The sequence below is a fragment of the Mandrillus leucophaeus genome, unplaced genomic scaffold (assembly GCF_000951045.1).
Source record: "Mandrillus leucophaeus isolate KB7577 unplaced genomic scaffold, Mleu.le_1.0 Scaffold128, whole genome shotgun sequence".
Taxonomy (NCBI): Eukaryota; Metazoa; Chordata; class Mammalia; order Primates; family Cercopithecidae; genus Mandrillus; species Mandrillus leucophaeus.
The window spans coordinates 6,878,640-6,892,790 of record NW_012101209.1 but is presented as its reverse complement, the minus strand read 5'-3'; the positions used below and the strand labels follow the sequence as shown (position 1 = coordinate 6,892,790).

Genomic DNA, 14,151 nt, shown 5'->3' with positions numbered 1-14,151 from the left:
TTCTTAAGAGCTATGCAATCTCTTCTTCCCCTGTGGCCTCAGGTGGATCACCATGTGGAATAGTCCTGGTTTATGCTTGTTGCCCAGCCTAATTGTTAATAGTACCCTCTTACCCTCTCAAAAGTGGATGCGTTTGGTGATAAATTATACGGTCACTTATTCATAGACCTTTGGAGTGTCAGAGCTGGAAGGGGCCTTCTCAGGAAACCAGGTTTTCAACACTGATGTGACATGGCCCCCAGGTCTTGCTGCCTTCCTCTCCTGCCTCTCTCTACCCGGCTAAAGAAAAAATACCCACTATAGCCACTACCTTCCTTCCCTTGGCTCTTTTAGTTGCTCATCTTTAAGAGCAGGCAGACACTCTAACATTTCAAATCTATCCCCACCTCAGTCCAGAGTTGTGCCCTGACTGTCTTCATAGTCACCCCTTGTTTCCTATGTACACGGATACCCGCGAGACTGTCCTGCTAATGAGCTGTGTTTCTCACCTTTTAATTAGCAAATATTGAGAAACAAACCCAGGGTAGGTGGGCTGTGAGGAAATGGGTGTGCTCACATACCAGATGGCAGTATAGGTTGGAACAGCCTTTTTGGATGTCTGTTGGTATATCCCATGAAATAAGTTTAAAAAGTTGTCAGAATAGTTTCTTCAGAAAAACAAAAAACTCCTGGCACAGACAGCATTCAAGGGGAATTCTTTCAAATATTCCAAGTATAAAGAATTCCGATGTTAAATAAACCTTCCCAATTCATTTTTCAAAACCAGGATAACAATGATACCAAGGCCTAAAAAAGCACATCAAAGAAAACCATGAATCACTCTTGGCCTGCATGACTCAGTCCTTTTGGAAGGCTGAGTGGGGAGCATCACTTGAGCCTAGAAGTTTTGAAACCAGCCTGGGCAAAACAGCAAGACCCTTATCTCTACAAAAAGTAAACATTAGCCAGGCATGGTGGCATGCTTCTGTAGTCCCAGCTACTAGGGAAGCTGAGAGGTGAGAGGATCACTTGAGCCCAAGAGTTTGAGGCTGCAGTAAGCCATGATCACCAGTTTTCATCTATCAGATTGGCACTTTTATCCTTTTTTGAAGGCCTTTTCAGTAGATTCCATCAAATAAAAAATACACATATCCATTGACCCAGCAAAAATTCCAGGAATGTATCCTACTTGCACACGTGTGCAAAGAACTATGGGTGAGGAGATTTTAATATCTGTTACAAGAAAAGATTACAGACAACTGTCCACCATTAAGAAGCCAGTTAGGCTGGGTGTGGTGGTTCATGCCTATAATCCCAGCACTTTGGGAGGCTGGCAGGTGGATCACCTGAAGCCAGGAGTTCGAGACTAACCTGGTCAACGTGATGAAACCTCGTCTCTACTAAAAATACGAAAATTATCTGGGTGTGGTGGCAGGTGCCTGTAATCCCAGCTACTTGGGAGGCTGAGGCAGGAGAATCGTTGGAACCCTGCAGGTAGAGGTTGTAGTGATCTGAGATCGTGCCATTGCACTCCAGCCTGGGCAACAAGATCAAAACTCCTCAAAAGAGAAAAAAAAAAGTCAGTTACATAAACTATAGTAAGAGGCAAATGAGTATACCATTTGGATATTATCTATGCCTTGAATTCCTTTGTCTCCTTTTTTCACATAGCTAGCTCTCTCACTTACCATAACTTGCAGTTACTTCATTAGTTCACTTGTATTTTTGGTTCCCTCTCTCTTTAGAATGTGAGATCTGGCCAGGAGTGATGGCCCACACCTATAATCCCAGTGTTTTGGGAGGCCATGGAGGAAGAATTGTTTGAGGCCAGGAGTTCAAGACTAGCCTGGGCAACATAGCAAGACCCCATCTCTACAAAAAAATAAAAATAGAATGTAAGATGTGAAGGGGGCAGGGTCTGATTGTATTTTTTACTATCGTATTCCCAGCACTAGTGTTGTATTCGATATTCAATTTAAAATGACTGACTGTATCTCAAATACAAGTCATCCTTATTGGTGAAGCATTCTCATTAAAATTAATCAGCAAAAATATACCGTTATTATTTAGCATTATTTGGGAAGCATAGCCAAAGCAATTAGACAAGAAAATGAAATAAGAAATTTAAATGTTGAAAGAGTTGAAAATATTAAAGTTTATATGTCTATACACTTGGGGGCAAAATACAAATAAACAGAAAATTTAATGGGAGAATTATTCTGGGCTAACCCTTTGCTGTTGCCTTGGCCAAAGTGATTTTGCTATGTAGGCATTTTTAGGTGAACCTTTTAGCTAAATATAATTTCAAACTTTAAAAAAATGGCATATATATATATATACCCTTTACCCAGATTTATCTATTTATGTTTTACCTCATTTAGCTATATTAATAACCATGTCTCTCTGTATACATATGTAATTCTGTTTTGAAACGTTTATAAGTGAATTGAAACCATTGCATCCCTGAATTGAAACCATTGCATCCCTCAACACCCAGCTACTTATTAGTGTATATTTCCTAAGAACAGTGATTTTCTTTTCTATAGCCAGTTATCAAATCAGGACATTTAATATGAATGTAAGGCTACTATCTAATCTACAGTCCATTTTCAGAATCTGTCAGTATGTATTTAGTTGCCAAGTCTGTTTAGTCACCTGTAATGTGGAAACACTCCTCACTCTTGGTGTTTCTTCACCTTTAGATTGCTGAAGGGCATCAGTTAGTTTGTAAAAATGACCCCCAATGTTGATTTATCTGATGTTTCCTCCATGATTAGATTGAGATTATGAATTTTTGGTGAGAAAACCACAGAAATGGTATCGTGCCCTCCATATCAGGAGAGCACAATGTTGGTTTAACTCCGTATTTTGATGATAGAGTTGACCATTTGATTTAGATGGTGTCTGCCAGATTTTTCCTGTAGTGTTATTATTATTATTATTATTTGTAATTAACAAGTAATCTGCAGAGTGATACTTTGAGACTATTTAAGTATCTTATTTCTCATAAAATTTTTACTCCCTAAGTTAAGCATCCATTGATGGTTTTCTAATTCATCATTCTTTTGTATTTATTATTTGTATTCTACTTTAAGAAAGAGATTTCCTCTTTCCTTCATTTATTTGTTTATATTTGAGTGCACTCATTGATTCTTTTGTTCAACTCATTTTATTCAATGAGTTATGACTATTATTATATTATAGGATTTTTGACCTAATTTTGGCTTCTTGTAGTGTGAATTTTGACCATATAGAATTTCTCTGCCTCCAGTCATTCTCTTCCTGAGTTTTCAGGCAAGACATCTTACATACCTTTGTTACCAATTCATTACACTCAAAAAGTTTCCCCCACAAAAAAAGCCTTCCCAGACTAAAGTTTTCTTGATCAGTTCCTCTATGGGTTTGATCTATATCAACCACTTGTTTCCCTGTTACTATTTATGTAATATAGGTGACATTTTTGTGTTTGCATGTTTGTGTGTGTCCATGTGTGTTGTATTAATGCATATATTACATATTTAGGGGAGTTTGTTTCATGGTTCTAAAATAGATCATTTGATTTAGAGATTAGAAGTTCTCTCTCTACCAACAGCAAATTTTTAAACAAAGTTAGCTGCCTCAGGTATCCAAAGTTTTGAGTTTGATTATCTTCAGATTTAACAACAACAAAAAACCTTACCCTTGGCAAAAGATGAGAGGTAAAAAGTGATCAGTCACCTTTTCTTCCTTCCCCAGATTTTTATCAGTATTGTTGCAGGAAAGAACAATCCATCAGAAGTAGGATCTCTATCAAAGTCTTAGGATATTGTGTCTAAGAGTTCAGCTATTCAACAAATACGTAGTAAGGGTCTGTTATGTGCCAGAATCTGGGTTAGGAAGTGGCCAATAGCAGGAACCAAGCAGACAGAGCCCTTGCCTTCCAAAAACTAGCATTCTAGTAGGACAAACAGCAAACAAATAAACATGGTAATATATCAGCTGGTGCTAAATGCTATGGAGAAAAAATAAAGCAAGATAAGGGAAATAGATTTTGGTGTAGTGTTTTTATGTAGAGTGATTAAGAAAGAAAACTGGGATGGCAGATATTTGAAGAGACCTGGGGGCAGGAGGATAAGAGGGTTGAGAGAGCTTATAGGCAGAAAGGGCTGCAAATACAAGGGCTGTGAAGTGGGAGAGTGCTTGGTGGACCTGAGGACTGAGCCTTGGGACATTGCTATGTTTAGATATCAAGGGGATGAAGAATCAGCAAAGCAGAAGTTCTTGATGAGGTAGGAGAATAGAGAGGTACTTGGATGCCAGGTGAAGAAGCTGTTTCCAGGAGGTGGTGGTAACTAAGTCAAATTTTGCTGATGGATGAAGAGAAAATACACTGAGTACAGATAACTCTTAGGAGGTTTTTGGTTTAAAGGGGAGCAGAAAAATGGGATGGGATCTGAAGACTAGTGTGGGACCAAGGGAGTGGTTTTTAAGAGTGGGGGTATTCGTGTATGATAGTAGGCTGATGGGAATTGTCCAGTAGATGAGAAACAACTGTTGATGCAGAAGAGAGGGGAGAGTAGCAGGAGCAATATCTTGAGCACATGAGCAGGGTTGTAACAGAATGTGCAAAGGGAGAGACTGAGCTAGGACCGAACATCATCTACAGTGTCTAGAGGGAAGGCACAGTGTCACAATTAGGCACAATCAGACAGAAAAGCCAGTAAACCAAGTGGGCCAGCAGAATATCAGCGTCCTTTTTTCCTTATCTTGCCATGATTTTTCTCCTTTCTTCTGGCATCTGTAAATTTCCATTTCTTCAACCTTCACTTAAAAATTTTTTTCCTGTGGTTTGGTGGGAAGGGGGTGTGCCAGTGTGTCTGTTCCTGGAAGAACAGAAATTGTGAAAAAGTTTGACAAGCTTTAATGTTATAGGGGAAAAAAATATATCCAGAGAGCTTTTGATATCATAGTTGAAACTATCTGAATATGCAGTACACTCTAAATGGTAACCATATTTGAATGTTTAGAGGAATTCTCTAGCCTTTTAGTTATTTAGGTCTCCTTATTTATAAAGTAAATTAAGGTAGAAGGACATATCTGGGTAAATAAGTGTAGATCTGTGGAGATGTTTTATATTTATCATTTTCTTGATTATAAAAGGAATATGGCCGGGCACAGTGGCTCACGCCTGTAATCCCAGCACTTTGGGAGGCCGAGGCGGGTGGATCATGAGGTCAGGGAATTGAGACTATCCTGGCTAACACGGTGAAACCCCATCTCTACTAAAAATAAAAAAAATTTAAAAATTTAAAAAAATAGCTGGGCGTGGTGGCAGGCACCTGTAGTCCCAGCTACTCAGGAGACTGAGGCAGGAGAATGGTGTGAACCTGGGAGGCGGAGCTTGCAGTGAGCCGAGATCTCGCCACTGCACTCCAGCCTGGGCTATAGAGTGAGACTCCGTCTCAAAAATAAATAAAGCAATATGTGTGTGTTGTAAAATATTCACAGTTATAGACATGTATAAAGTGAAGTAAACTCTTTCCCACCCTGTTCCCAACCTTCCAGAGAGAACCACAATTAATAGTTTGTAATAATAGTTTCCATATTTGATCAGTGTTTGCTTCCAACTTAGCTGTTTGATTGATTTTGAACAGAAAACTAAAACTGCCTACTGGCAACATTAATTTCCATATCTAATCTAACTCATGAGTATTTTAAATTCAGGGGCTTTATAAGTGCGTGTTAATTTAAATTGCACAGATTCGAACAGCCTGTCTCAGGACAGGATATAAAACTGACCTTTGTTTCTGAATTAAATGTTTCTTTGATACTAAAATAATGAAATGCCAGTCTTAGCTTTTGACTTGTGGGTTTCATGGTCCCTGAACAATAAGCACAATGCAGTTTTAAAGACTGTTTGCTTATTTGATGCAATTTGGTACTTTTATAGGAGAACGAGGTACTAAGAGAAAAGCACGAAGCTGTGGATCATAGTTCCCAGCGTGAGGAAAATGAAGAAAGGGTGTCAGCCCAGAAGGAGAACTCACTTCAGCAGAATAATGAAGATGAAAACAAAGTAGCAGAGAAACCTGATTGGGAGGCAGAAAAGACCACTGAATCTAGAAATGAGGTACGCCTGTCAGAATATTCAAGCCTTGCCATTTTGGTTTTAATGTAGATTTTGTGGCATTGACAGTTTGTGTTAAGAATGAGCATGTAAGTATGCTCTACTGTTAACAAATATCATATATGAAAATACCTCTGTCTTTAAGTTATGGGAGTAGTAATTTGATTTATAAATGAATTAGCCCATACAGTTATTTCCTCTGGTTAAACTCAAGATTTTGTGTCTGTGTGCACACACCCTCTTCCAGGACCTTGCTAGCAGGTTTTGCTAGTTATGTTTGCCAAGGCAAGGGATGAAGAAATGGTGAACCTAGGAGTCCTCAACCAGCCACATGAACAGGCAACCAGGCTGGCCTAGTCCAGGAGAGCAAGCCGAGGACCAACCCTACAGCCAAACACCCATGATATCAGCTAAGGCTTGGACTCAAATCTTTGTTCAGTCTCCTGGCAGGCCTGGCCGAACCACTGGGCATCCATGGTCCAGTGGGACCACTTCTTTAACTCCTCATTGCCTAACCTTACTCTTTAGCTGTGAGAAGAGGTGTACAAATGAACTCCCAGAGCCAGGCTGAAGGGATGGATGCTTCCTGTGATCTGTGCTTCCTTCTTTCATTTGGGCTGTACTGTGGTTTCTCTTCAGCCCTGCTGAGGTCCTGCCCACAGCATAGCAAACAGGCACTCCAGAGATATTTAATAACCACGTGGCACTTCCACCTGGAAGGCATACCCTCACAGGTCTTGCCCTGATGGTTCTCTTACCATCACCTGCTTTAGCCTGTCCCCTTCCCAGAAGGTGGAGTTTAGGGCTGCGTATTATTAGGGCTTGTAATATTACATGGAACATTACTTATTTGGCATGAAATCAGAAAACAGGTTTGTTCTCTTTGCCTACCTGCCACTCCCTTGCCCCTCCAGCTTCCACCTAGAGCCCCTTGGTGAAATCTAGGGCAGGTTCCATAAATTCTAGATACTCATGAAAATCCCTTTGGCCATCCCAGTGCAGCAATTGATAAGAATAACCCAATGTGGCCATGTACAGTTGCTCACGCCTGTAATCCCAGCACTTTGGGAAGCCAAAGCAGGCAGATCACTTGAGCCCAAGAGTTGGAGATCAGCCTGGGCAACATGGAAAAACCACATCTCCACAAAAATTACAAAAATTAGTTGGTGTGGTGATGTCTTCCTGTAGTTCTAGCTACCCAGGAGGCTGAGGTGGAAGGATCACCTGAGCCTGGGAGGTCAAGGCTGCAGTGAGCTGTGATCACACCAGTGCACTCCAACCTGGGCAACAGAGTGAGACCCTGTCTCAAAAAAAAAAAAAAGGTATAACCCAGTGTAATTTTCAAGAACGCTGAACCAAAAGTTAGCTGGGCGTGGTAGTGTGTGCCTGTGGTCCCAGCTGCTTGGCAGGCTGAGGTAGGAGGATCACTTGAGCCCAGGAGGTTGAGGCTGCACTGAGCCGTCATCATGCCACTACACTTCAGACAGGGTGACAGAGCAGGACCCTGTCTTAAAAAAGAAAAATCCAAAACAAAAAACACTGAGCTAAAAGTCAGCATCTTCCCTCAGTTTTGTGTGGCCTGCCCTGCTGATTTCTCTGGGGTTGAGGGTGTGGGGTGCTAAGAACATAGGAAATTGTTTCTCTTGACCATCCCATACATTTAAATATTATACAACTCTTTGTCACGTGGGCACTTCTTCATGTATAGGTTCTTTGGAGACCCCTGGCCCCACAGCTGGGAGTCTTCCTCTTGACAGAGGCAAATGCATCTCCACTGCAGCTGGTCCTTTAGGGCTGTTCCCTGAATGTTCTGTGGCATACATGCATCTCACCTCTCCAGGTGGCCCTCTCAACCATTCGCTGGCCACCTAGCACCTTAGACCCTTTTTCAGTTCCCTAACTATGGCTCTTGCATGGTTTCTCACCCTTTATATTTCCCAGGCAAAAGTGGGACACTAAGCTTCTGTGTCCCCAAAGTGCAGAGAACACACACCAAGTTCTAAATGGTCTCCTTGAGGCTCTTTTTGCCATTCTTCAGATGAAGGGGAGGGGTAGAGAGCACACCCCAAGGAACCCTCCCATTTTCACTCTGACCACTGCAGCTTCAACCCTTTTGTAACCCTCAATTGCAGCCTGGCATTTGGCAACTGCCTGTTCTTTTTTCCCAGCTGGTTTTCTCCCCAGCTCCTCTGACTTATCTAGGCTTTATATTTATATTTGGATGCGTTATATGGTTTTACCACTCTCCCCACAGCGTACATACTGTATTGTCAAATCAATACCCATGGACTTTTACATTAAAATACGGACAGAACCATATGTATTTTGAAGGGGACATTTCTGACCACTTCCCTGAGTGTTCACAGTTCTCTTTGAGGGAAAAGATGTTTTCACTAGTCTTTCACTTACTTAACACTGAATTGTATATTGCCTTTCTCCGAGGTATGTCTTCATCTTTACTCCCTCACTGGGCTTCCCAGCAAAGCAAGAACTGTTTTCTCTACCTCTACCTGTAACAAATTAATTCACAGCTAGGCACAGAATAGGCACTTACTAAATATTAATGACAAGACAAATGAAGTAGAGAGCTTCCTTGGAGAGAATTAAAAATATAATTTGACATAGGACAAACATCAATTTGGACAAAACTTTTCAGAAACATACTAATCATTCAAAGCCAGGCATTTGTGCCTAGTTCTTATCAGGCTTGGTTCCTCATTGTGTATCTCCATGTTCCTAGCCTGAGCATTTACATCACATCTTTGTGTACTTACACTTTTTTTTTGGGTTGGGGGAGGACAGGATCTCACACTGTCACCCAGGCTAAAGTGCAGTGGCGCTATCATGGCTCACTGCAGCCTCAACCTCCCGAGCTCAGGCGATCTCCCACTTCAGCCTCCCAAGTAACTGGGGCTATAGGTGCACACCACCATGCCCAGCTAATTTTTTGTATTTTCAGTAGAGGTGGGATTTCACCATGTTGCTCAGGCTGGTCTCAAACTCCTGGGCTCAAGCAGTCTGCCCACTTTGGCCTCCCAAAGTGCTGGGATCACAGGTGTGAACCACTGCACCCAGTCACATTTCTTATGGTAGTTCTGACAATATATTTCTGTTCTTTTATTGGGCTATTACTTAGAAGGTGCTTTTAAAGCTTGTTGAAATAAAAATGAGTTAGACCAGTGAATCACTGGCATTTCCATTCTTCCAGATGACAACTCTGGAAGAATATCTAGGAAATGGGGACTGGTACAATTCTGGCTATGCTTTAGGAATCAGAACCCCAGTGGGGGCCCCAAAGCTAGATATAAGATCTGAACTCACACTACCATCACCATCAAGAATCCTCAGCCAAGAGAAGTACAGTCTGGAAAACGATACAAACACTGGTTCTTGAAGAGAAGAATGCAAAACTGCTCCCCGAAAAGCTCACCTTTTAAGAATTAAAAATGACATAAATAGCCATGAGTCAGCATATGTAAGAGTCAGGATTCCTAGTCCTCTGAAAAAGACTCTAAAATAGTGTTTAAATTGTTCATGAAGGAACAGAATCTATAAGGCAAGAACAGACTATCATGAAAAAAGAAAAAGATCTAGAAAAGAGCCCACATGAAATTCTAGATATTAAAAATAGTCATTTTCATTGAAAATTCAGTGGAAGTGGTGTGAACAGCTAAAGAAAAGGGTAAGTTGGAAGACAGATCTAAGAAAATTATCTAGAATGTACCACAAAGATGCAAAATATGAAAGCAAAATTGAGACAATGATAGAAGAGAAAAATCTACGTTACTTCTAATAGGAGTCCCAGAAGAGATATAAAATATGAAAGAGAAGCAATATTTAAAATGAGTTTATGGCAGAATATTTCCAGAAAAGTCCTCAGATTAAAGGAGTACATAGAGCTCGTAATAAAGACAAATTAAGTCCCAGACATATCAGATTGAAACAGAACATCAAGAACTAAGAAGAAAAATCTTTTAAATTACCTGAGATAGAAAAGGTTCATTATAAATAACACTGAGAGCAAACTTACCATTAGTAATAAATGCCGTAAGACAGAGTAGTGAGGGAAAACATTAAACCTTAAATTTACCTGTTAACTCATCATTTAAGCATGAAGGCAAAATAATTCCATGTAGGCCAGGCATGGTGGCTCATGCCTGTAATCCCCTCTTTGTGAGGCCAAGGCCATTGGATCACCTGTGGTCAGCAGTTCAAGACAAGCCTGGCCAACATGGCAAAAACCCATCTCTACTAAAAATATAAAAATTAGCCAGGTGCAGTGGCTAATAGCTGTAGTCCCAGCTATTCGGGAGGCTGAGACACAAGCATCACTTGAACCCAGGAGGTAGAGATTGCAGTGAAATAATAATTCCATGTAACAAAAACTGAGTTTACTGCTCAGGTTCTCTCTAAAAAGAATTCTGAAGAGTTCTTTCAACTAGAAAGAAGCTAAACCATGAAGGCCAGGAGTGAGATGAAGCATTGATAAGTTGGTTTAAAAAAAAAAAAAAATTGGAGTACATGTAAATAAGTATTGACTGTAAAAATTACTTTTTGAGACAAGATCTCATTCTGTTAGGCTGGAGTGTGGCAGCGCTGTCACAACTCACTGCAGCCTCAGCCTCCTGGGCTCGGGCAGTCCTCCTGCCTCAGCTTCACGGAGTAGCTGGGACCACAGGTGCACACCACCACACCCAGCTCATTTTATTTGTAGAGACGGTCTTGTTATGTTGCCCAAGCTGGTCTCCAACTCCTGGGCTCAAGCGATCTGCCTGCTTTGACCTCCCAGTTCTGGGATTACAAGCGTAAGCCACCACACCTGGCCAAAATTACGTAATTGTGTAACCAACTGGGAGGGCTGGCTGTGGAGGGGCAAAATAAGCTGAAACTAAGAACTAGCCAAAAATTATATGGAAGTTGTTTATGGAAGGTATAGAAATACTGATTAACTCTTTAAGTATGCATGTTGAAATATTGAGTACTATAAGAAAAGAAATAGACCACCTGCAGTGGCTCCCATCTGTAATCCCAGCACTTTGGGAGGCCTAGGTGGGTGGATTACTTGAGGTCAGAAGTTCGAGACCAACCTGGCCAACATGGTGATACCCTGTCTCTACTAAAAATACAAAAATTAGCCAGACATAGTGGTGCACGGCTATAATCCCAGCTACTCCAGAGGCTAAAGCAGGAGAATCCTTTGAACCTGGGAGGCAGAGGTTGTAATGAGCCGAGATTACACCACTGCACTCCATTCTGAGCGACAGAGTGAGACTCTGTCTCAATAATAAAAAGTAAAACTTACAACCGAGGAACATAATACGATAAAAACCCAGTGTGGAGATAAGACCTGGTGATCCTTTAAAGATAAAGCCTAAAGCCCCAGACAACCAGCTCGGTCTTTTACGTGAAGGATGCACCTTTTGTGTTTCTCTACAGAGACATCTGAATGGGACAGATACTTCTTTCTCTCTGGAAGATTTATTCCAGTTGCTTTCATCGCAGCCTGAAAATTCACTGGAGGTAATTGGAACCTTGGCTTTTATCCTTGCAGGAACGTATCTGCACTGACTTTTTGGTGAATAAATACAACTCCTTTACTTGGTTGACACAGCAGTTTAAAGTAATGCTTATTTTTACAGAAGCACTTCAGCTTAGAATTAACCAAGTATGTATAGCATTCCTCTTTCCAAATCCCAAAGGTGTAATCAAATTTAGACTGGTCATGGAAAACAGTATGGTGGTTTCTCAAAAAACTAAAAATTGAACTGCCATGTGATCCCACTATCAGGTATTTATCCAAAGGAAAGGAAATCGGTGTATCAAAGGGACACCTGCACCCCCATGTTTATTGCAGCAACATTCATAATAGCTTTATCATTTTAGTGCTTAGAGGCATTTAAGCAACCTCTTTCCTCCAGACTACTACTTCACTGTAGTTTATTATCCCTGACCCGCCACAATGTGATTACCAACCTGCTAGGATGAGAGTTACATCTTATTGTAAAGTAGTAAATTACAAGTTGTAACATTAGACTTTTTAATACAAAAATGCAGTTAGCTTTTATACTAATCAATCTTAATTTCTAGGTTACTCAGAATTCCAAGTATTCTGCAGAATTCCAAGTATTCTGATTTGGACTCACATCATGTATTGTATTGACTGCACTTTAACCAGGAAGTTACTGCCAACAGCATATCTCTATTAAATATAAAGGAACTGACAAGAGAGGAAACAAAAGTTGTGTTAGGTAATAGGACTGCTTCAGAAATAGGGCTATTCATGTTTAAAATGTTTTTCCTTCGTTTTTCAGGGCATCTCATTGGGAGATATTCCTCTTCCAGGCAGTATCAGTGATGGCATGAATTCTTCAGCACATTATCATGTAAACTTCAGCCAGGCTATAAGTCAGGATGTGAATCTTCACGAGGCCATCTTGCTTTGTCCCAACAATACATTTAGAAGAAATCCAACAAGGACTTCACAGTCACAAGAACCATTTCTGCAGTTAAATTCTCATACCACCAATCCTGAGCAAACCCTTCCTGGAACTAACTCGACAGGATTTCTTTCACCAGTTGACAATCATATGCGGAATCTAACAAGCCAAGACCTACTGTATGACCTTGATGTAAATATATTTGATGAGATAAACTTAATGTCATTGGCCACAGAAGACGACTTTGATCCAATCGATGTTTCTCAGCTTTTTGATGAACCAGATTCTGATTCTGGCCTTTCTTTAGATTCAAGTCACAATAGTACCTCTGTCACCAAGTCTAATTCCTCTCACTGTGTGTGTGAAGGTGCTACAGGTTATTGTACTGACCATGAATCTAGTTCCCACCATGACTTAGAAGGTGCCGTAGGCGGCGACTACCCAGAACCTAGTAAGCTTTGTCACATGGATCATAGTGATTCTGGTTTCCATGGGGATCTTACATTTCAACACATATTTCATAACCACACTTACCACTTACAGCCAAGTGCACCAGAATCTACTTCTGAACCTTTTTCATGGCCTGGGAGGTCACAGAAGATAAGGAGTAGGTACCTCGAAGACACAGATAGAAACTTGAGCCGTGATGAACGGCGTGCTAAAGCTTTGCATATCCCTTTTTCTGTAGATGAAATTGTCGGCATGCCTGTTGATTCTTTCAATAGCATGTTAAGTAGGTACTATCTGACAGACCTACAAGTCTCACTTATCCGTGATATCAGACGAAGAGGGAAAAACAAAGTTGCTGCACAGAACTGTCGTAAACGCAAATTGGACATAATTTTGAATCTAGAAAATGATGTATGTAACTTGCAAGCGAAGAAGGAAACTCTTAAGAGAGAGCGAACACAATGTAACAAAGCTATTAACATAATGAAACAGAAACTGCATGACCTTTATCATGATGTTTTTAGTAGATTAAGAGATGACGAAGGTAGGCCAGTCAATCCAAACCACTATGCACTTCAGTGTACTCATGATGGAAGTGTCTTGTTAGTACCCAAAGAACTGGGGGCCTCAGGCCACAAAAAGGAAACCCAAAAGGGAAAGAGAAAGTGAGAAGAAACTGAAGATGGACTCATTATGTGAAGCAGTAATGTTCGGAAACTGATTTGGATCAGAAACCATCGAAACTGCTTCAAGAATTATCTTTAAGTACTGCTACCTGAATAACTCAGTTAAGGCTCTGTTTTGAAGCTTATATGGACAAATGTTTAGGACTTCAAGATCACACTTGTGGGAAATCTGGGGGAGCCACAACTTTTCATGAAATGCATTGTATACAAAATTCAGTTATGTCCAAAGAATAGGTTAACATTTTGAAAACCCAGTAAGACTTTTTGGCAGCCATCCTTTTTAGTAAGTCAGTTACTTCAGAAAGAGCAAACACTGGGGATCAAATTATTTTAAGAGGTATTTCGGTTTTTTAAATGCAAAATAGCCTTATTTTCATTCAGTTAGCACTACAGTAAGCTTTTCAAACACTTTTAATCTTTATATTTAACTTATAAATTCTGCTTTGTTGAAATAAATTTTGTATTTGTATTAAAAATTAACTTTTCTCTTTTA

At 40.4% G+C, this 14,151-nt stretch overlaps 1 protein-coding gene across 1 annotated transcript in view; it reads left to right on the top strand.

Annotated features, from left to right (window-relative positions):
* The window catches only part of NFE2L3 (nuclear factor, erythroid 2-like 3), a gene marked incomplete at its 5' end in the record, with an annotated part of 29,041 nt that extends 14,890 nt beyond the window's left edge, over positions 1-14,151 (top strand). Inside the window, 3 exons of the mRNA XM_011972292.1 lie at positions 5,909-6,088; positions 11,522-11,605; positions 12,397-14,151. Coding sequence (XP_011827682.1) covers positions 5,909-6,088; positions 11,522-11,605; positions 12,397-13,641 — 1,509 coding nt within the window. The remainder of the gene's footprint in view (positions 1-5,908; positions 6,089-11,521; positions 11,606-12,396) is intronic.